A 24,796-nucleotide genomic window follows, 5' to 3' on the forward strand; every position below is an offset into this window, starting at 1 on the left:
GCGTAGGGGTAAAAATTACTATTCCAACTCCAGAGAGTGCTACAGTAGGGAAAGCGTTGGATAGCATAGGGGTACAAATTACTATTCCCACTCCAGTAAGTGAAACAGTAGGGAAAGCGCTGGATAGCGTAGGGGTACAAATTACTATTCCCACTCCAGTAAGTGAAACAGTAGGGAAAGCGCTGGATAGCGTAGGGGTAAAAATTACTATTCCAACTCCAAAGAGTGCAACAGTAGGGAAAGCGTTGGATAGCGTAGGGGTAAAAATTACTATTCCAACTCCAGAGAGTGCAATAGTAGGGAAAGCGTTGGATAGCGTAAGGGTAAAAATTACTATTCCCACTCCAGTGAGTCCAACAGAAGGGAAAGCATTGGATAGCGTAGGAGTAAAAATTACTATTCCCACTCTGGAGAGTGCAACAGTAGTGAAAACGCTGGATAGCGTAGGGGTACAAATTACTATTCCCACTCCAGTAAGTGAAACACTAGGGAAAGCGCTGGATAGCGTAGGGTTAAAAATTACTATTCCAACTCCAGATAGTAAAACAGTTGGGAAAGCACTGGATAGCATAGGGATTCTATAAACATAATAACCAATTAAATAATTAGTTATAAAAAAATAGCATATTAATAATTAATTTACAAAATATGTATTATTAAATACCAATTATTTAAAATAAATATTTATATAAATAACTTTAAATTACATCCCACACTATTCCCCCTTTAACACACAACACACTACACATACAAAATACACAATACATTTAAATATCAGTTTATCTATTATTTACAATTAATAATACATTCTTTATAATTAATATACTTATTATTTACAAATTTATACATATTAACTACCAAATTACAATTATTCACAAATTAATTATTATTTAACAATACATTAATTAGCAATAACAACAAAGAACATGAAATAATAAATTATTTATATTTACTATATTTAACGTACTAATAACAATTAATTACCAATTAATAATTAATTAACAAATAATTATTATTAATTACAAATAATTAAAAATTATCAGTAATTTTTTGAATTTAATTACATCCCACCCTATTCCCCTATAAACCCACAACCCACTACACATACAAATTCACATAATTAATTTAAGCATCAATTAATCACTTAATAAAATTAAATCACCAATTAATTAGTAATTAACAATTAATTAATTAACAATACCAATAAAGAAATATTAATATTAAACTAATTATAACTTATATAATTAAACAATTAATACAATGAATAATTAATTAACAATTAATTAATCAATTAATATATTTAATTAACAATTAGTAATTAACAATTAATTAATCATAAATACCAATTAAACAATACATATTATTTAATTAATTATAATTAAATTACTTCCCACCCTATTCCCCTATAAACCCACAACCCGCTCTGATACTAAAACGCTAAATTATATTTTAAATAATTATTAATCTCCAAACATTTATTTTTAAATGTATTAAAATACATTACAATAATCTTTCACATACAAATAAAATACATATTAAAATACATTACACTAATAAAATATCGATATTCTTGACATCGAAATTTTTGATTACGATATTACTTACATCTATATTAATGACTTCGATATTATTAACTTCGATAATACTTACCTTGGGGTCGATATTCTGTCCATCGATATTCTTAACTTCGATATTCTTTACCTACGATATTTACAACTCGATATACTTGTAGGTCGACATTTAAAACTCGATATTTAGACTGCTCACCCTCAGTGAGGTAGCGGAGCTGCGCAAGTTGGTAGTAGCGCAACTACAAGGGCACTGCCAGTCCCCCCTACTGCTTTGCTCAGTACAATAAGTGTTTCTGGAGTCTAGGTTTCTTGCCTCCCCATATGAAGTTGTTAATGTCAAGTTGGAGTGAATTGTGCCAGCAGGCGGGGCCAGTGGAAGAGTTTGAAAAATATAGAGGATGTGGAGGAGAATGATCATCTTAACCACTGCAATCCGGCCCAGCCATGAGGAAGGCAACCAGTGCCATATCGCTAAGTCCTTGCGAGCCTGGGTGGTTAGTGACGCATAGTTTGCCGCCAGTGTCCTAGGTAGCGTTTGCGTAGGGAGAGACCGAGCTAAGGAAGGCAAACAGTCACCCATTGGAAAGTGAACTGTGCTTTCAGAGCGCGTCCGGTCTCCTGGGTAAACATGAGATTCAGAATCTGAGATTTTTGCCTATTGACCCGAAAGCCCGAAATAGAGCCAAATGTTTGGAGCTCTGCTGTAATGGCTGGAAGAGAAATTAAGGGCTGTGTGACCACCGAAAGAGAAATTAAGGGCTGTGTGACCGAGAAGATAACTTCATCGGCATATAGCCTAACCAAATGACGCCCGGGGCCGAATGGGATCCTTTGCTCCAGCGGTTCCATGTGGAGCGCAAAAAGTAGCGGGGAGAGTGGGCAACCCTGACGTGTGTCCCAGTGGATGGGAAACCTTCAGGACTAGATACCGTTAACCCTGAACACCGCTCGAGGAGCGCTATAGATACACTGAACCAACCTTACAGACCTCTCACCAATGCTGAATCGCTTCAAGGTCTCAAAAAGATAAGGCCAATAAGCCCAATCAAACGCTTTCTCCGCTTCAAAGCAGACGCGCCTCTTTGCGTGACCATTCGCATCTTTGGTCAGCAGCGAGATGGGTCTGCAGAGCCTGCATTGAGTTGGATCCTTACCGGGCCTGGGGATCACCGAAAAGGAGGCCTCAAGCTTGGACTCCGACAGAGTGCCCGAGTCAGAGAAGGAATTTAAAAGTCGCGTAAGCAGGGGCACCAGGTCGGAGCAGAAAGTTTTGTAGAACACAGTGCTAAAACCATCCGGGCCAGGGGATTTCAGGGGTTTCGGTCTGGCAATAGCCACGATCACCTCCTCCAGGCAGAAGGGCCTTTCAAACGCTTCCCCTTTGGTAGGAGGAAGTGGAGTAACAGCAGCACTATTGAGATAATCCCGGCAATCAGCGGTCGAGCCTTCCGCTGAAGAGTACAATGAGGCATAAAATGCCTGAAAAGCTGTAGCGATGCTCTCAGAGTCCCTGACCTCACACCCAGAAGTCTGTATTGATTGTCCACACCGAGCATGCATATTGTTTACTGCAAAGTCGGTGTGCTAGCATACGACCACCCCTGGGTTGTTACCCAGATAGAATCTATGCTTAAGGCTCAACATAGCATATTCAGCTCAGTCTAGGTCTAGTCGCCATAGCTGTGAGCACTCCCTCTTCGAATCTCTCCACACCCTGGGGGCATCCGACTTCTTATGGATGGCCTCTAGCTCAAAGACCCTCCTTTTCAGAGTCAACCGTTCATCGTGCTGTCTGTGGGTCTCAGCCTCTCTAGAGCAAAAAGCTCTCCTCAGGTGATCAGCTTAAGGGCCTCCCACACCAAAGCTAGTGAAGTTGCCCCGTTGTCATTAAGGGCTATATAATTCTTAAGCACCACGCAGACTGCATTCACCATAGCGGAAGACTGGAGCATGGCGTCCTGAAGGCGCCATCCCGGAGACTGAGAAGCGTAAGAAGCCATGCGGGGCGTCATAGTGATAGATGCGTGATCGGAGAGGGAACAGGGTTAAATAGTAGTATTAACCACCCGGTCTAACAAAGCAGGTGAGGCCAGGAAGTGCTCAGTTTGGGCATATGTCTTGTGAGCCACGGAAAAGAAGGTATAGTCCCTATCCCCCAGGTGACGCCAACATCATAAGTCACACAAACCACAATCAGCAAGTCAGAGGAGACCCTCAGCTGAAAAAAATCTCTGGTCTGGTCAGATCTCTGCCCAGAGTGATCTATTCCAGAGTCCATCACCAAATTAAGATCTCTCCCCAACACCACAGCTGCATCCGGGGACTGGAGGACCTTGGCCAGAGAATTAAACATGATGGGCTCTTGGCTCTCTTTGGTTGCATAGACGGTGGCAAGTGTGAAGTGGAAGGTGCCCACCCGCAGTCAAAGGGCCAAGAGGTGACCCTTAATTTCCGCGACCGTGCTCAGCACCGACCCAGGGAAGTGTTTAGTGAAGAGAATGGCTACTCTGCCTTTCTTAGTGGTACCTGAAGACCAGTATTGCTATGGGAAGTGCATAATTTGCATCCTGTGGACATCCTTAGGCAGCAAGTGGGTCTCCTGTAGGAGGCAAATGTCCCCTTGTGCATTTTCAAGCAGGGAAAGGATGGCTGATCTCATTGTGGGGTTGTTTAAGCCTTGAACGTTGAGACTTCGCAGAATAAGCTCTATAAAAAGTGTGTGGAGGATATTCGCTATCATCAGGCCGCTCCCTTAGCCTAGCCATTGGTCGGGAATCAATGTGCCGGCTCGTTAACCTCACCCTTGGCACCCCCCCCCCCCCCCCCCCATATGTGTGTAAATGCGTATAGGAAGGAAAAGACCTAACTAAACCCCAAATCCCCAACAGTAAAAAACAATCATAGTGTGTAGGTAAATAGCCCATCAAATGTGGAAACGTAGAAGTGGGGGTGGAACCATTAAACGTGATCATCAAGGAATCCTACATGGATCCTGTCGCCCACCCCCGCCCTCTGTAGTCAATCCACCACATTCAGACCATCCTGTTTTCTCCCTACAGTGAGGATCCAGATTTGTCCACCCCTTCCCCAGACAGGGAGCGAAGCACAGCAGAACGGTCCAGTGTAATGGTGTCCGAATCAGGGTGATGGCCGTCCGGGATTGACTTGTGAAGTGGTGTGCGCCAGCTCCGTCCGGCTGCGTTGTCCCAAGCAGGGGCGACCTGCGACCCCTGCTGTGTGAGATCAGTGTCCTGGGCTTTGCAAGCCTCTGCCAGTGAGCGTGATTGGTAAGATCTACCTTCCAAGCGGAATATGAGGCGGAAGGGATGGCCCCAGGAGTAGAGAATGCCTGTGTTCCGCAAGTTAATAATGACTGGGCAGAAGTCCCTTCTTTTTTGTAGAGTAATTGCTGCCAATTCTGGATATAGCTGGGGAGTGTAGCCCGAACCTGCAATGGCTGGACATCACGTGCTTTACGTAGGACAGATTCTTTAGACTTGAAATCATGGACACAGACCAGGATGTCATTTGGAGGTTGCTTTGCCGCTCTCGGTGGCCCTACTTAATAGCATCTGTCGAGTAAGATTTCTTCTTCTGATGAGGAGCCCAGAATCAGGTGAAACAGGACCTGTTTTCGAAGTCTTCCGCGTGTGCTTGTTGGTCAGTCTGCTGTTCTTGGAGACGGATTACTTTGCTCTCCTTCATCAGAGCCATTCTGGAAACAGTCAGCTTTCGTGCCTTTACCCCGGTAAAGGGTCTCCAATACATGCAAGCTTTGAACCCGATCTTTCAACCATGGTCCCGGATTTCAGTGAGGTCTGCTCTGAGTTTGCTGGGACACAGCCTCCTGCAACCTGCTAGTCAAGCATGACAGGTGGTATATGCAGGCTCTGCAGTGGGCTCTGAAGTCCCAATGGGCCCAACATCAAGGAAACCTCTCCGACCACATCCAAATCTCAGAGGAAACTGCAAAAGATATGCAGTAGTGGTTACTGGACCATGATTGGCTCAGCAGCAGGCTCTTCTGCCTTCCCCACCTTGAACTGACAGTGTTGACCGATGCATTGCTTTTTATTTTGGGTTGCCACCATAGGAGAGGCGGAGATCAAAGGCTTCTGGTTTATGGCAGAGTTACAGCTCCATATCAACCTTCTGGAGCTGTGGGCCATCCCTTTGGCATTGAAAGCCTTCTTCCATCAAGGGGAGGCTGGTACAGGTACTCATGGACAACACCACCGCCATGTGGTACAGCAACAAACAGGGTGGGGTGGGATCGCATACCCTGTGCCAGGAGGCCTTGCGTCTCTGGCAATGCCTTCACCACTGGGGAATTTTCCTGGTCGTGAACTACCTGACAGTATCATTGAATGCTAGAGCGGACAAGTTAAGCTGTTGACGCTTAGCAGATCACGAATAGCAGTTACACCTGGTGATGGTGCAAGGTCTCCTCCACGAATAGGGAGAACCTAGGCTCAGTCGGGTTTGCCACCGCCGAGAAAGCGCAATGTCAACATTTCTCCATGTTGGAGTTTCCAAGGAGTCTCGTAATCTGACTCACATCTGACTCACTTTCCTCCTCAAGCAGCACTCAGGACTCCTGTATGCCTTTCTGCCAATAAAACTTCTGCCTCACTTTCTCAATAAGATTAGGATCGAGCGGGTCAAGCCATCCTAGTGGCTCCAGATTGATCACCTAGAGTATGGTATCAATGATGTCGTCTGACTGCACGTCCGGGAGGACCTGCTGTCACAGCAATTCGGTAGTGTCTGCACACAGGCCTTCAAATCTCCACCTTCATGCATGGAGGTTCAGCAGCGACAACTGATTACCTGTGACCTTCCTTCCAAGGTGGTTGACGTCATCTTGGCAGCCAGATGTCCCTCAAAGATAACTGTGCATAACTGCCGTTTGGACTAATTTGTGGTTTGGTTTGGCACATACCAGATTGACCCCCTCCAGGCTATCATATATGATGGTCTTTTATTTGTTTTGTCCCTTGCCTGGCAAAGCTTTACTTTGGGCACACTTAAGGGTTATCTTTCAGCCCTTTGCACCTTCTTATGTTTTCCAGATCAGTCCTTGTTGTTCAAGTCACCAGTTGTGATGTGATTTTTTTTTAAAGGGCCGCAACAAATTTCCCCCCTTCTCACTTTTTTATGCCCCAGTGGGACCTGCATCTTGTCCTGACTTACCTGATGTGCACTCCATTCGAGCTGCTTCACAGATTTCCTTTAAGACTTCTTACTATCAAGACTGTGTTTGTCATCAACATCATCTTTGCATGGCGTGTGAGTGAGCTTTTGCTGATTGTGTCACCCCACCATACACTTTCTTCTTCCCAAACAAACTTGTTCTGTAGACTCGGGCATCATTTCCTGCTGCAAGTTATGACGCCGGTCCAAGAGATTGCTAAGCTTCTACATAGCTCATACCAGAGACCACCGGATGGACGCTTAGCTGTTTTGGGGTCCTCTGGATCGAAAAACGACAAGGCAGTACAGAAGAGAACCATCTCCCATTGGATAATGCTTTGCATTAGAGTATGCTACACTTTGGCTAAAAAGCAGCTTCCGGTAGGGCTGCATGCTCATTCAACCAGGGCCACTGCATTGGCACGTGGAGTCCCTGTCCTAGACATTTGCCAAGTGACTATATGGACGCCCGTCCATACGCTCACAAAGCACTATTGACAGGACTGTCAGGTTTTGAGATGTCACTGACCATGTTATGAGTGATGTAATATGTGAGGTCATAAGTAGTGCATATATATATATATATATATATATACATATATATATATATATATATACATATATATATTCATTCCAAATCCCCACTTCTGAAGAAAAGAAGGGTCTGACACAGCCAGGATGCATACAGGAGGATTTATTCCAAGGTGAGTTTACAGCGCAAAACTCGGTAACAAACGGCAGACGCGTTTCAGCAGTCAGCTTTCATCAGTGCCTGTTACGATGTTTGGAGCCTCGCACCTGGTGGCCATTTAGGTGTTCTCTTGGCCACTCCTGAAATTTTGCTCGAGGCTCCTCCTCTGTCTTTAAAGAGATACTGCATTTCGTGCTGTAAATCCAGACCGCTGCATGCTGGTAATTGCAGTCTCTGTGTAGATCTCCCTTAAGTAAGTGGAAAATCTAAACACCCAGTGGCGTCCCAACAATGTGGCCTCCGGACTGCACCCAACACACAGCTTCCTGCTAAGTTGAAAATCCTCACTGGAAACCCCTTGTTGCTCCCTGCAGTCAATGCTGCTCCTCTCTCCCCACGCAGTGTTACCTTCACCCCGTGGTGCTTCAGCCTGCGCGAGGGGGCGCCGCGTTGTGCTTTACCAAACACAAGTCCATTCAAGTTGCTGGCTAACGCGGTGCATCCAGACCGAGAGGGCATGTCAGAAAGCCAGTGCCTGCGATACCGGCGAAACATAGAGTCCAAATCCCCACTTCTGAAGAAAAGAAGGGTCTGACACAGCCAGGATGCATACAGGAGGATTTATTCCAAGGTGAGTTTACAGCGCAAAACTCGGAAACAAAAATCTTAACTCTGCAGCTGTACTACCTTTCACTGCCTTTGATGGTACTTCAAAGAGACTCGTTCTAGTTCTTTCATAGTATCATCATGTCGGAACTGAAGCATTTAACTTGGCTGCATCCCCATGTGTGTGGGGTATGTCCCCCGGGCACTGGCTTGCAAGTTCCCACTCGGTTTCAAAAAGTTATATGTAGTTTTCTCAATTTTTAAATAAATCAAAGTACTCCACTTTTATTTAATTGAAGTTCATTGTATTGTTATGTCACAACACTGTATCTTCTTTATCAGACGTTTGAACTGCACTTCCCAGAATGCATTATTATCGGTTTACATTCATTTGTCCTAATGCATTTCGGCCATTTTGGCCTTCATCCGGGGACGATCTATGGATTTAAATTAACATATTTCACTAAATAGGAAGGACCTCTGCGTAACTATATTGTCTAAAAAGTCAAGAGGTAGGGGGTGCCCTACCTACGGGTGGCCGTACCAGTCATTTTGGCTACAGGAATTGTAGTAAAGTGTCTCAGGATTTCTCCTATTTCTCATAGCGATTTGCAATTTTTTCAGTGCATTTGACAATGAAAACTGCAAGTCCCAGCGTCCTTTAAGTGCATTATGCTTGGGTTCTTAGATTAAAGCAAGTCATTTTTTTTGCACGTATTTGTTGACCAGCGACATTGTAACCTATGGGTGGTATCATGAACCAGTTCTGCACCTACGCACGTGTTCAGAATGGAGATGTGTGTTTTTTTTTTTTTTAAAGACATAGTGCTGTCTCTGGTGCATGCTCTAACATGGTAATTCTGCGAGCAAGAGCAGGCTCTAGGCACATCTTAGCATGGAAAATGGAGATTCAAACATCACCCGCTGTTCAGAACGGGTCTAGTGGCTGCGCCTGTGGTAACTCCTCAAGTTACCAATGGCCGCATTACCATCTCTCCGTTGGCTCCCCAGGTGATCACACCCCTTGGAGTTACCCAGACTGGGGACATCCGTAACTCGTCGGGCAGGGGAAGAGTTATGATAGATTTACAAGTGGGAACTTGAGGGTGCTGTAAGAAATGAAGAATATCCAGCAGAATTGGTAATTCCGTTGCTTGATTCCCATGTTGATTCCTCCTTTTCCCGGTATTTCATTCAGAGACTCCGTCTACCTTCAGAAAAAGGAAACCTAAAGGTGAAACGACACATATCAGCAGTTTGCGCAAATCTTGTAATCTCGATTCACCCAGTAGCTCTTGTTATTATTAGTTAGATTGGGATTACACGGGACCTTGTACAGAGGCCTTTACTGGGTGTTCTGTTTTCAGTCCAATGTCTTCTGGAAGAAAGTCTCTAAAAGCAAGAGGCAGTTTGGTGATTTTTAGCCCCTATTTATATGGACTTTTAGCCTGCCCTCTTCGTCCATTGGTTTGTTGTTGTGTCATTATATATTACTCCCAACCATTACAGCGTACAGTATTGGAAATAGACATGTGCTTACCTGATACTTTAGAGTACATGTTTGCTCCTGAGAAGTGCTGGTGCGCTCCCATTAAATGTTTTGCAGCAGTGTGGAGTAGTGCAGGTACTCGCCCTTTAAAATTAAACAAGTGCAGGCACTCTTTACCCAGGTGCTTAGCTTCAGAGGGGTGTTTGGGGTATTAAACCCTCCCTCTAAAAAAAGTATTTTGTAGTAAATAGTTGGGTGCAAGTCCTTTCATTCGGGTATGATGAGGTGTCTGTCAGATTTCATCTGTGATTTTCACATACACACAGAAAAAACACACACACACTCACTCTTGACTAAGTTTTGAAGGTCTTAAAAATGGCGGTTTGAAACATTATGGGCCTAATTATAATGTTGGTTGGAAAGCCTCTGACCTCTGGTCCGAGGCTTTCCAATCGACGTTGTAGTTAAACCGCCATATTACAATGACACCAGTCGGAGTTTAAACTGGCTGTGGACTCGAGAGCCTGTCAGCCAGTCTTAAAGTCCTCATAATCCCTTAAGGATGGTGTTTCCGCCGTTGGGATTATGATGGCACTTTTCCACAGCAGTTCCATGTCAGAAAGGCCAACATGGAACTGCTGTCGGAAAGTGACTTTGGGGGCCCCTAGCAGGGCTCCTTTCCCCCCAGCCCTCCACATGTGGCCCCAGGGGGCACATGTGGTGCCCCCATGACATCCCTGCACCGTGTGGCCACATGGTACAGGGATGTTTAAAAACTTCCATTTTTCAATGGGAACTTGTGCTGCGGGTGGTTTCAGCCCATCGCTCAAGCTCCCATTGGTCAATGGAAGTTTGGTTGCATCCTAATTGCGGTGTCGGAATCACCTACCTGAGGTTGGTCGGTTCACAATCCACAGCGATGTCAGTTGAAGGCATCTCCGACCAACGTCATAATTGGTGCCATAGTGTTTTAAGTACTCCTAACGTACTGCCCCTTAAGCCCCTCTCATGCCCTTCTTCTCATATAATGTTTTTTTCACAGGATAAGCTACCCTGATTGTAGGGAAATCTGAAGTTCGTCTGTCTCCCCCCCCCCCACCCCCCCACCCCTTGTCTTACTGACCAAGCTATGCCCCTGTCCGCACCGAACATTACCTGCCCACTTAAAGCACTGGTATGGTGGGGCAGTTTGTTAATCTACTTCAATCACTGACTAACTCCACTGTGAGTGACGGCATTCTTCTATTTCACAAGTGGCACATCGCACATTAAGTAGTACCCATAATGCTACTATATCCTTTTTAAGGTTAAAAAAACAATTTTGCACGTAGGTTTTTTTTAATTTCATCTACAGCCCAGCAGCTCCTCTGATACTTACGTTTTGAAAACCGCTAGACTGCACTCTCTCATTGATGACGAGCACAAATTCACTGCTATACCCTATGCCTGGATTGCAAAACAATCCTATAACTTATTAAAAACTGCAGCACTTCTTAGCATCACATACCCAGTGTGCCTAGTGAGGAAATTGTTGGCCATCAGGCTAGGGGTCTTGCCATCCTTGGCTGACCAACCAGCATGGAAATACAAAGGTACTAAGTCATGCAGATTATGCAGTGCCCAGAAGGAAGATATTATTCACCTGGTTTGCATATGTCCAGCCCTAAAGAAACAACACATGTCACTGCTGAGGTCCAGTTTTAATGAACGGGGGATCCAAACTTGTCGGATTGTTATCATAAAGACTCATCCATCTAAACCCCAGATTAATTGTAAACTATTGAACCTGGTACTACATGGAAAATTAATCTCTGGAACTGTGTACATTATGGAGGCTCTGGTCAATTTTAGCAGCTCAATGGCATTTTAATGGCCAAGTAACTTAGATGATCCTATTGACATTTTTTGCACTTTAAATAATATTAAGTAGTACAAGACCCGATATTCAGTGCCTAGCATTTTTTATACCACTAGAACTAAAGAAAATGTTATTTATTTATGTATTTTATCTTCCAAAGGTTGCCCAGATTTTAGAATCAATTGCTAAATACTTTTTTGAATATAAATGTTATGAATGTTAGTACCTCAACTTCAGCTGAGTATCGGTATAAAAAGTGTAGGATCACTTTTAGGTATTATAACAGCAGCATGGTAGGTACCTCTATGCATGATGTTTGAAAGCGCGATAAGCAGGTACTAAGACTCACACCCTTCAGGAGCTAGAGCTGAAAGGGACTAATAATAAAGCTGGCTCCAGCGGATTTAAAATATTTTGATTAATTTCACTGCTGTGTTGAGCTCATCCTGACTGATCTTGATATTGAATTGCTTTAATCGTTAAATCCGATTCAGTTTAAATTGAGTGCATGTTATCTGGAATTGTTGTAATGTGTTTTTAGACATGTAATGGTTTTTATTAACTAAGCATGATAAATACAAATAAAATAGATAAACCTTCAAGTTTTGCTAAAGCAATGATGATAGAAAACAAGTATTGGCAAACAGCTCCTGCAGTATTGGTTTTGCCAGTGCTTGTTTAATGTAGGTAGTCTAGCCAGTGACTTTAAAATCTCAAAATGACAGTGCCTTACTCTATTTTTCTTAGTATGCCTGGAAAAATACAGAGTATGGTGTTCCCTGTGATGTATCTGAATGAGGTAAGGCATATTTATTATACATGTACATATGCATTCTTTAGCTGTACATTTCTAGGCGGTGCATGGCATCACAGCTGATAAGGGACACATATCTTTTTTTGTATTGAGTGAAAAAGATCAAATGGTTTGTCTTTGTCAGCAGAACAATGGTTCCCCAGGAATAGCTAGTTATTGTGTTATCGTTTCTGTTTTTTTTTTTTTACTGTTAGTGTCTCAATATAACCTTTCTTTGCAGCTGTAGTCAGACTTTTTTACCTTTCAGTCGATTCATTCTTAGTAATATTCAACATGACAAACACTTGGACCTTCTGTCTTTGATGTGAACAGTATAAGTAAGACCACGTGAGACAGCATAGCAGCCCTTGCTTAAATTAACTTTTTTAAAGTGACTGGACAACAGTAGATGTCACCAATCGTTTGTGTACTGGTATCTGTTTCCCCGCACTGCAAAGGTTGTGTGTAATAATAAAATAAAAACCAAAAGAAATGATGGACAGAGTGTTGAACATTGCAAGCACTCACCCCCAGTCAACTGATCTGGGTTTAATCCATCACCGTTCTTTAGCCCACTCTGCCACCCCAGTTCAGACATGGCCATATGCAAATCAATCTGACCCTGTGCCTCATGGGAACAGTCCAGCCCGAACTGCCAAGCAATGTCTTCCCTGGACCGGAAACAAGCTTCAAACTGGAACGGCATGGTGAGCAAAAAAACGATGGATTTAGGCCCAGATCTCTGTACTGGGGTGAATGCATGACATTGTTCTGCATTCTGTCCATCAATTGTTGTTTTTGCATTTGTCACCCCGAGAGGGAAGGGTATGCCCAGACGTGGGTCCCTTGCTCTCCATGCCACTGGAATCAAGCTATCCTGGCTGAAAAGGGGTGAAACCCCGAAACCGGTCCTAAGATGCTTGTTTACAGTCCAGGGAGGACCTGGCTTGGCAATTCGGGCTGGACTGTTCCCATGAGGCACAGGGTCAAGACTGATTTGCATATGGCTGGGTTCAAACTGGAACGGCATGGTGAGCAAAAAAACGATGGATTTAGGCCCAGATCTCTGGACTGGGGTGAATGTATGACATTGTTCTGCATTCTGTCCATCAATTGTTGTTTTTGCATGTAATAATAAAATACCATGTAACAGGACGTGATGTGTGTTCAAGATGTCTAGACCCCATTAAACTGTGAGATTGAAAAATATCATGATATTTAGCCAGTCAAAAGATATAACTTTTCGAGACTTTTTGAGCTTTATTCAACCAAGGGTGTTTGCACACTCCCAAGACCAGAGGTTTAACAAAATGTTACTGTCGGGTCTTCAGTAGGCCTGGGCGGTAAATTCCGTTCCGCTCGCGGAATTTGGGTAATTTCGCTTTCCGCGGAGAACGTGGGATTGCCAAAAATTCCGCGTACTGCAGCTTCGCGGAATTTTTTGCTTGTTCGCGCTTTCAAAATGCGTGTTTGCGAGATATTTCTCCCCGAGCACGCAAACATCGTTCGCAAACAGGAAAAAAGCATCGCGAACGGGCAGAACAGGCAATTCCGCCGTGTTCGCAGAACTTTTGAGTGCTCGCAAATTCCGCCCACCCCTACTTTTCACAGATGTTATCAGGTTTCTCAGAGATGTCTACCTTCCTCTGCTTGCTGCACACACAAAATATATGCATTGTTTCCCCTGCACATACAAGTCATATTTTGGTGCCTGTTTTTTAAGGTTTGGCCCCACAACAGATTTAATTGCCTCACCAGTTGCATGTAATAAAAAAATCACAAAAAAAAACTACTAATGGTCTTTGTGATCATTCAAGTTGACAGAGCCATTTTGCTCCTTGATTTTAATAGAACATATTGAAAATGAACCAGAAGAATATTTTCTTCAGGTAGGGAGTTTTCTTTATAATTGTTTTTTTAGGTGCGGGGGTATCAAAGGTAGCTGGGTTCTGTGATGACAGCACTTCTTTGGGGCTGTAGTGAGGGGTCCATTTTCTAGCCAGACTTGGGTCTCCTGAAGACTTTTTCAGGTATTTCTAGGGTTTGCACACAAGGTGGTTCTGCAGCAACCTACCAAACATTGGAACAAAGATGAGCTAGCCTGAGGATCCTAGTGTGTCTCGTACGGTCATGGTATTGATAGAGGACAAGACAGTGCTGATGCTCCTCAGTTGGAAAGCTGTGTGGAGCATATGGATAATGGTTGATAATGATGGCCATGCTTAGAAACTAATTAGAAAGAAAGGAAGGAAGCCAGGGAGCCTTTGGTGGAAAGCTGCAGCTTTACCGTAGCTGCAGCACATTCACTATGTAGTGTTGGTCGTAGTATGGAAAAGAGTTAGGGGTAACTAGCATGGGAAACAGGTACGTTACATTAAGCTGTCATCGGTGGTAATGCGATGCAGTTCCTATGGAGTTCAAGAGCCCCTTGATGATCAGCTGCTTGACAGGCATCACCCAGCAGTGGAAGGAGCAGCAGTATAGGAGGCAAAGCACCTCTCTGTTATCAGCACCACAAGCAACAAGGAGACTTGTTAATTTAGACATTCTGGGAGAGGGAGTATTATGCCTTGTGTCACTCAAGGAGTATGAAATAGGGCATGCTGTGTGGGTGGGTGGGGCAGTGTTTCCTAAAGCACAAACCCTTGGTAAGTGATAACAAAAGTAAATAGGAACTACTCAACTCTTTTTTTTTTTTTTAACTTTTGTTTTCAATTTATAACAACTAAGTGGGTGAACACGCCTGAAAAACAGCATTGAATCAGCCAGATTTCCGTCAGGCTGAATATACCAGTGACACATTAATTACAAACCTCTGTAAATGACAACATATATGACCATACACTTTCAGAACAATTGGATATCAAGGAGGCACACACTCAGCAGTATTAGAATTCGACGCAGCCCTCACTATTTATCTCGCTGTCACTAGTATTTGATTCACTTAGCACAGTAGCATTCACCTCTGGATTGAGTGACTCTTTACATAGTTCTCTCAAGCTGCTGATGTCCTCTTCCAACTTTTCATCTTTTCTGCTTGCTTTCATGTCTACCTCTTCTGCCAGAGACTACTTGCGTACATCTCACAACCAGCTCTCAACTCTTGTTTACCTGAAACACACTGAGAGGTCTCATGGAGAAATCTTGCTCAAGGCTGCCATGAAGATCCTCAAGTAGGTCTCTTATAACCTTGAGACGATGGTGAGAGCCACGGAAATAAAACTTAAGTACATGTTGGTGAGAATAGCTCTTGTAATGTAATGTAAAAGCGTTTTTATATAGCGCAACTCTCACTCCAAGGAGCATCTTGGCACTGATACGGAAAACCAGAGATGGAAATGGAGCTTGTTTGCTGCTACTGCCAGAAAATGGACGTTCAGATCAGAGTTTTGCAAAGTATCTCTGATGCACTAAAAATCCAGGTTTTAAGTGCCTTCCTAAACACAGACTCAGATGCAATCTGGCGAAGTTAAGGTGGAAGTTTATTCCAAACCTTTGAGCCTATGACTGCGAGTGATTTTCCTCCTTTCGACACCAATCTGAAAGTTGGAATGATCAACAGATTGGCGTTAGATGATCTTAAGCTACGAGAGGGGACGTAGCGCTTAAAGCCCGTTCGAAGGTATTGGGGGCCTAATGAGTGAAAAGCCCTGAAAGTAATGATAAGGACCTTAAACAAAACACGTTTGTAAATTGGCAGCCAGTGCAAAATATCTAATGCCGCAGAGGCAGATGATCTCCTTGGCCACCTCAGTACCAGCCGTACAGCCGCATGCTGGACCATCTGAAGCTTGTGCATAACTGCTTTGTTGGCTCCTGCATATAGGCTGTGACAACAGTCCAGCCTTGATGTAATAAGGGCAACAGCAACAGTTTGCCTGGCTGAGTAGGGAAGCAAGTCAAAGAGTATCTTTAGACTTTTCATAATGTGGAAGCATGTACCAGCAACTGCCAGGGATTGCTGTTTGAAGGATTGGGCGGTATCCAGTTTTATTCCTAAATTCCTAGCTGCGTTTATTATATTAGGGGGGGGGGGGGCATTTTCTGGCCACCAAAGTTTAGGCACAAAAAGGTTTTGTTGGCCAAATGGTAGGATTTCATTTTTTTCCAAATTGCACCTCAAGTGGTTGTTATTCATCCATTTAAAGGTTGCTGTGAGGCATTTTCTGAGATTTTCTTCCGCCTTGGTCGTATCATTGTCCAGGACCAGGATAAGCCGCGTATCGTCCGCATATGAGATAGTGTTAATATTGAAGGACGATATTAGCTTAATCAAAGGGGACATATATGCATTAAAAAGGGTCGGGCTAAGGCTCGATCCCTGAGGTACCCCTGATGTGAGTGCTTTTTCTTGTGATATGTATTGTCCTAGCGTGATCACTTGGCGGCGATCTTGCAGAAAATTCTTAATCCACTCTAGGACACTGCCAGATATGCCAGATGATGCGAGTTGGTCTAAAAGGATGACATGTGAGACCGTGTCAAAAAGAATGTGAAGCGGTTTATAGCTGAGTGGGGCCTTTGATGCAAACTCTAACAAAAATGGAGAGAAACCTGTTGCACTGTACATCACACACTTTTCTGGAGATCAAAGCTGTGTTTTGGGGGTTATCATCCAGGTAGAATCAAAGAAAGCAAGAGTGGGAAACCCTGAGTTTAGCATACCTTAGAATACTAGGATTCTCCTAGATATCAAATGGTGATGATTTGAGAGAACAAGTCCAGTGACTCCTAAAAGAAGAGATCTTTTCAGCTCCAAAATGCTTGGGACAAGACTGACTAAGGCTTTCTGATGGATACGTCTAATCGCAGATTCCTCACCTCAGAATACTCCCCAGACTGGATCCAGAATCTTTTCTTCAGCAGTGCTCTCGCGCAATGCAAATGGCACTGTGGCTCCATGTTGCCTCTATTCTGCCTCGAAGTGACGTACCATAGCAGAGCTGCGTGTAAGCTCCATTCCTTCATGCATACATCAGTTCCTTTCTTTCTGTGTCTTCTGGTGCAGATTTGGACCTCTCTTTCAAATCTTACCAGCCTTTCAGTGACTTCTAAAATGAATATGAATGTTCTATGGAATGATGTCCCCACCCAAAATGGCAGGTTTCAAACCATGCAATGACTGCAGAAAACAGGCACAAACCTGCAACAGGTGTGTCTGGGCTCAGGCCACGACTTGAAGTTTTGAGATGAATATGACCATGCCCCCAAAGGCAGTCTGAGACTGGGATGTTAACCTGCATGTCGCTAGACACAAGAAGAAGTTGTAGCTTTTGTGCAAATCCACCTCCTGCTTAAAGGCACAGGCCTGACTCCGCACGCAAGACTATTCCCACAAACAGTCAACTTCATTGTAAAAGTCCTCCTGTAAGTAAAGTGGAAATCCAAACACAACAAAGCGAAGTAGAACTTGACCCCCTTCTACCACTCTGACCCTGAAGAAAACGTGCAAGGCTGCTACAATGTCAGTCTTTCACCTTTGAGGTCTCTGTTTATAGAGCTGATTCTTCAACTGATCTCAGTGCATCATGAGCTCCCCAAATCATCGGTGACACCGCAGCAGATTGAAGACTTTAACAAAGGTGGGCTGCATATTTTTGGCAGTTTTTCAAAATCTCTGGTGTACCTTTGGTCCCCAAGGAACCACAATGGACCCTAGTAAGGTTACCACCAGCATATTCATCTCCGCACGGTCTGAAAATCTTCGGACCTGCTACAGGCCCTGCACCGACAATGGTGCAGACTTACATTACGGCTACGTGACCTGCACTGGTCTCTTCCACATCAATGCTGTTACCAACTGCACTGGCCCCTGGAGAGGATCCTGTAATGATACGGATGTCGGACACCGAACCAACCTCAGCACAGTCACAACCAATGCCGCTCTACAAAATGACATAAGGGCAACCAGTCCTCATGCATCTTGACTCTACCAGGCTGTACATACCAGCAGAGGCTCAATTTTATTTGTTAATCTGACTAGAGAAAGGGACACCCCCAGTACAAAGATTATGTCTTCTACATGGATTTACATAGGCCAGTGGGTTTGACACATCTGAGGTAGGGCTTGAATTGGCACTTGGGCATCCAACAGAAAAATGTGCCTCCATTCCCATATTGGTCAAGAGGGCAGCTGAGGTCCTGGATTTACAGCTACCTTCAGTTGAAACCAAACACGACCTGACAGAAAATTTGCAGCCTGGCACAAATACGTCTGAGCCCTTGCTCCCATTTAACAAGGCACTCATTGATACCTTGATGGCGACTTTGTTAAAGTCCTGTTCCTCTCCACTTGTAAATAGGCAAATGGCCAGGCATCACAGACTGGCTCTTTGTGCCCCTGATTTTCTTTCCAAATATCCTACTCCAGAGAGCAAAATGGTTCAGGCCTCAACCAGTAATTAGATTCCCAAATCAGCCTCACCACTACCCCGGATAAGAATCCAAGAGAATTGAGACATATTTTCCTCTGCCAGTCTAGCATTGTGATCACTAAATGCTGTCTGGTTACTGGGAAGCTATGCACATGTCCTGTCGGACATGGCCAGCAAGATCTTGCTGGTGATTTCAGAGGACCTTAGGACCTCTTTGACTCAGACTATTCATGGTGGACAAGAAAGAGCCAAATATGGTATCCGCACTGGTCTGGGTCGCAAGCTGAGTAAGGTGCCATTTTGCTTTGCCTAACACCTTGCATGTTGTATTTTAACTCTGTTCTGAAAAATAGCCTATCTGGTCTGCCACGGGGGCTCCCGTTTGTGCGGAGAGAGTGTAGTGTAATCTCATGGTCACCATCTTAGGGGAAGGGGGTTGGCGCTCTAGCTTATTTGCCACTTCCGGGGGGAATCACATTTAGACCATGCAGAGCCGGACGTGCAGCGGTCGCAAGCTGAGTAAGGCGCTGTTTCGCTTTACCTAACGTCTTGCATTCTGTATTTTAACTCTGTTCTTAAAAATAGCCTTTAAAGCATCACGTTGCTGCTATTTGCCAACTGCCTACCTGTGTTTTAACTTTGCTTTCAACAATAGCTTTTCAAGCCTCACGCTGCCAACTGCCTCCTACCTGTGCCTCAGTTCCTCACTCTCTGGTCCGCTGCGGGGGCTCCCGTTTGTGCGGAGAGAGTGTAGTGTAATCTCACGTTCTCCATCTTAGGAGAAGGGGGTTGGCGCTCTAGCTTATTCGCCACTTCTGGGGGGAATCACATTTAGCCCATGCAGAGCCAGACACGCACAGCGGGCGCGCCAAAGGCAAGCCCGTCTGCGCCCTGCGCCAGGACCCCTAGTTTTTTTCTATCTCAGCTTACACAAGAGAACAGTTACTATCCCTCAACAATGGTAGGTGTGGTACGGTCATGTTTTCGTATGATCAAATCAACAACAACGCTTTACTGGGTCCTCATTGCAAGCACGTCCTCATAGACAGAAACATCCCCGCGTCCTAGCCACCGCTTAGCTTTTTAGAAGAACTAAGTCTGCAAATCACTGTTACTAGGAGCGTTAACAACAGTAATCTACTGTGCATATCTTTTGCCAAGGACCCTCCTGCCTCAAACAATCTTCCACAACTTGGGGGGAATGGTCTTACGGCTATACTACTTAATGCAAGGTCTGCAATCAAGCAAAATATTAACTGGAATACTTGCTCCAATCCGCAAATCCCGATGTAGTGTTTCTTGCGGAAACATGGGCCACCGCCTCTTCAGAACCGGACTGGGTGATAGCGGTTCCTTGGGGTTATTAGTTAGGTAGCCTACCCAGACTGGAACAACTGGGCGGTGGGATTGCTAATATTTACAGATCAGAATTCATCGTACTGTTTGCACCTGTTTCGCTGCCAGGTACCGAAGCCAAGACGTTTAACATCAAAGTCAAGAATGTGTCAGCCTTTTCTGGGCAGCTCCTCTATAGACAGCCAGGCTCTAAATCCCTCTTTGCACCATCTTTACAGTCCCTGCTGGAATCATGCCTAGACTCCCCTACATTCACGACACTGGGGGATTTCAATTATCTAGAACTCGGGGATGATGCATATACTGCTGTACTGATTGACACTCTTGAAGCCTTTGGCCTCACGCAGATTGTATCAGGACCTACACATAAGGCTCTTCACATGTTAGATGGGATTTTTTACTAATAACCTCTCCATCATTATTAATAGAATCCTGCCGCTTACTTGGTCCGACTTTAGGGCCATCTTCTTCAATTTTAATGCTGATCCTAACAATAATTTCTCACCCCCCACCCCCATGAAGGGGCGGGTTTGGTGCAACATTAGCTCTGAGATTGTAACAGCACTACTGGACAAAAATATGCCCATCTTAACTGCTGTTTCCAACGTGGCAGCTGAGAGCTATGATGACTGGATCAGGTCAGCTGTTAATAAATTGGCCCCAGTAAGATTAAAGAAACAACGTAGGAAGAAGCTCACTGCCCCATGGTATAGCCTTGAGCTGAAAACACTCAAATCTACGTGTCAACGTTTAGAATGAGAATGGAGGAAGGACTACAGTGTGTCAGCCAAAAAGAACTACAATCTAGCATTGACAGACTATAAAGCTGCCATTATAAGATCAAAAAAGAACTTCTTCACTAGCAACATTGAGAGGTCGAAAAACTCAGGTAGAGAGCTCTTTAAGTCTGTCAGTGCACTAGCCAAACTTCAACAGGGCAATGGGTTCTCCCCTGATCAAGGGCTTGTTGATAAAATGGCCAACTTCTTCCAGTCTAAGGTCCAAATAATATACCAGGAGCTAGAAAGGCTGAATGCTGGCTATTCTTTACCTCAGCCCTCTGCTTCGGATATTCCCCCACCTACCACCTGTCACCTTAATTGTTTCTCCCTACTGACTATTGATGGGGTAAATTACCTATTACAAGAGATCAAGTCAGGGTCTCCAACTGACCCCTGCCCTCCAAACATCATCCATGGGGTCTTGAACAAAGTCAGTACCATACTCACCCCCCTGTTGAACAATGTTATCAACACGGGTGTCTTTCCAACATCTTGGAAGAAAGCATGTGTCAGACCTATTTTAAAGAAACCCTCCCTGGATCCTCTTGAAGTTACAAATTATCGCCCGATTGCATGTCTGCCTTTAACAGCAAAAAGTCTGGAAAAAGCCATTAACTTAGAACTCATGGAATACTTAGATACCAATAAGCTTCTCCATCCAACACAACATGGCTTTCGCTCTGGCCACTCCAAAAAGTTTGCCTTAGTTATGACTACTGAAGAAATTTGCCAGCAAATCGAGAAGGGGGGCAGAGCCATTCTAATCTTACTTGATCTCTCAGCCAACCTCAATACGGTAAACCATGCCATACGTACGCGTCAGCTGGAGGCAGTGGGAATTGGGGACTCCGCGCTCACCCTTCTTACTTCCATCCTCTCAGCTAGAGAACAGAGGGTGTGCTGGGACACCCTAGAATCAGGAAATGTTTACCTTCCTGGGGGAGTCCCACAAGGGTCTGCCCTTTCTCCTACTCTGTTCAACATATATGTAACTCATTTAGCCAAGCTCATTGAGAACCATGGCTTCTCACTTGTATCGTACGTGGACGATGCCCAAATTATTATCTCCATTTCAACGATGACCAAATTGGTAGCAGACAAATTCCATAGCTGTTTAAGCCACTTCATGAAATGGATGCATAAGCATTACTTCAAATCAAAACCCAACAACACCAAGGTCATGGAATTTGGGATGGGCCCCCCTATCTGGTCCCCATCTTGATGGCCAGCATCAGCGAGACCCTGTCCGATCCCAACTTCCAGAGTGAGAAACCTTGGTTTCCTGTATGACACAAAGCTTAATTTCTCAGCTCACATTAACCAGCTTACATCTGCTTGCTATTTTCTTTTAAAGGTGCTGCGTAAAATCCTACCATTCTTACCTATGGACCTGAGGAAAACAGTTGTTGTGGCCCTTGTTCTCTCCCGCATAGACTACTGTAATGCCCTGTACCTAGGCATTGACAAACGCCAGCTCTCGAAACTTCAATCCTTACAGAATGCAGCGGCGCGCACTTTGTTAAATATTCCTAAATTTGGTCATATATCTGGTGCTATTAGAACACTACACTGGCTCTCCATCAAACAGAGAACAGAGTTCAAGGCACTCTGCCTGGTCCACAAAGCCCTATACGGGGTTGGGCCTACTGATTACCAAAAGCTATTTCAATGGCACCCCTTCCCCTGTCGAAGTTAAAGACCAGCCAATAAAGCTCAGAGTGAACAAAACCAGATGGGGAGGCAGATGCATCTCTTTCATGGCACCCAGACTCAGAAACGAACTTCCCATCAACATCAAACTAATTCCATCTAGGTCCCAGTTCAGGATACAGGCCAAAACCTGGCTTTTTCCCTCCCTATAGCTTCAAACATTTCCCTGACTTGGCCCACTGCTCTCTTTTGCGTCCTCCAGCGCTAAGATGCCTCGGCATTCGTGCGCTTCAAAAATCCTTACTTACTTACTGCTCTAGATATTAATGATTGCCTGGAAAAGAACAGTCAACACTAGTGTTGTACTTCTTTGACACACATTGATGCTTTCTATAAGATTTTCCCATGATGTACATGCCTCCTTGATGGATACCCTGTGATGGATTACGCCTTGTCGTTAGAGCACTTTAAGGAAAGTATAACTACAGGACATTCCTTGGGTTTGTTGACCCCTACTAAACAGTTTTGACGCTAGTTTGAAAAGTTCATAGGCTATTCAAGAGGGCTGGCATATAGTCAGAAACAGTCTCCCCAACCAGTACAGTAGTCACAGTCCTTTTGGCAGTGTACAAGCCAGCAGGGTGAATCACTTCCTGTATTTCTCTTCCTCTGCTGTAAATCTCACCAAACATCTTTAGTTTGCCCTTAGTGCTACATATCCATTGACTGGAGGGCAGGATCCATCATTTCCTGTAATTATGGCTATGCATCACATCCAAAAGTTGGATCTTAAATATCGCTCAGCATGGCTATGCCCTGTCTTTTCATTTTGCCTGCCCAAATATTCCCCTAACATAAGAGCAAATTTCATACATGCACTTGTCCATTTTACTTCGAGAGGTGCAAGCGTTGTGATTTCAAGGGGGTACTAAAATTGGAAAGAGGAGAGGTTTGCTACTCTTGTTATTTCCTTGTCTTGAATAAGGATGGGGACCTCAGGCCTGTTTCGGACCGCTGACCTCTGAATGCCTTCCTGTGGAAGGACACATTCAAAATACACTTGCCCAGATCCCATCTGCCCAGGGCCTGGGCTAGTAGATGGTGTTCTTGGGCCTGCAGGACTCATACTTTCCTATACCCATCATGTGGTCCCACTGACATCTACGGTTCAGGGTATTCTAGGTGTATTTTCAGTTTGCTGTACTTTCTGTCGTTCTCACCAACTCCCCTCTGGTGTTCATGAAAGTGATGGCAGGGGTTGTTGGCCACCTTCAGAGGTATGGGATTCCAGTCTTCCCTTACCTCGAAAATTGGCTGCCAAAGGGAGGCTTACCACAGTCAGTTGTAGATCATCTCCAGGTGTTAGTGAGCTTCCTGATATCATTGGGTTTTGGTATCAACAAGCTGAAGTCGCACCTGACCACTTTGCAGAGACTTCCATTCATTGGAGTTGTCTTTGACACAATGCAGTTCCGGGTCTACCCTCCACAACAAGTCCAGAACATTTGGGTTATGATGTCAATGTTTCAGCCTCTGTCCTGGATCATGGTGAGAGCAGCTCTAGGGCTTTTTGACCTCTTAGCCTTCTGCATCCTCGTTGCAAGCCACACCAAGTGGCACATGTGAGCTCTGCTATGGAACTTGAAATTCCACTGGGCCCAGCATCAAAGAAATCTGACAGAAGTCATCCATGTCTCAGAGGAGATGTCTCACTATCTACAGCGGTGGTGGTGCAACCAAAATTATTTCTGCGATTCACCCCTCTACCATCCCGACCTAGAGCTGACAGAGGTGACCGATGCATCCATGCTGAACTGAGCATGTCATCTGGGGGAAGTGGCGATCAAGAGACTCACGTCTCCTGTACATCAGTCTGTTAGAGTTAAGGGCTATACATCAGACTCTGAAGACCTTCCTTCCATCCATCCATAAGGGGGAGGCTGGTGGAAGTTCTCACTGCAACAAGCAGGGTGGAGTGGGGTCCTGGGTCCTGAACCTCTGAGGTTGGTTGGTGAGCATGAGCATTTCCCTGATCGCGAACTTTCTGGCACAGTCCCAAACTGGCAGAGCAGATGAGCTGAGCAAGCAACATCTGGCAGATCATGAGTGGCATCTACATTCCGAGGTGCCTTAGGGCATCTTCCAACAGTGGGGAGAACCCTGGCTAGATTTGCATACCACTGTTGTAAATTTGCAGTGGGAAACGTTTTGCACGTTAAAGTTTCTGCTTGAGATGTATTCTGGTCAGAATGAAAAACAGGACTTCTGTATGACTCCCCCCCCCCCCCTACTCTCCTGTCCTGAGTTCTGAAAAAGATAAAGAGCTTTCGTACCAAAGTCATACAAGTGGCTCCAGATTAGGTCAGTAGAGTGTAGTACCCCAAACTTCTGGGAATGAGCATCTGTCCTATGCTCAGGCTACCACTTTGAATG

The 24,796-nt window shown here is 44.6% G+C and overlaps 1 protein-coding gene across 1 annotated transcript in view; it reads left to right on the top strand.

Annotated features, from left to right (window-relative positions):
- SCARB2 (scavenger receptor class B member 2) overlaps nucleotides 1–24,796 on the top strand; it is a 504,993-nt gene that overhangs the window by 453,078 nt on the left and 27,119 nt on the right. The window contains exon 10 of the mRNA XM_085640974.1: nucleotides 12,156–12,207. Coding sequence (XP_085497100.1) covers nucleotides 12,156–12,207 — 52 coding nt within the window. The remainder of the gene's footprint in view (nucleotides 1–12,155; nucleotides 12,208–24,796) is intronic.

This window comes from Triturus cristatus, chromosome 2_2 (genome assembly GCF_964204655.1).
Source record: "Triturus cristatus chromosome 2_2, aTriCri1.1, whole genome shotgun sequence".
Classification (NCBI taxonomy): Eukaryota; Metazoa; Chordata; class Amphibia; order Caudata; family Salamandridae; genus Triturus; species Triturus cristatus.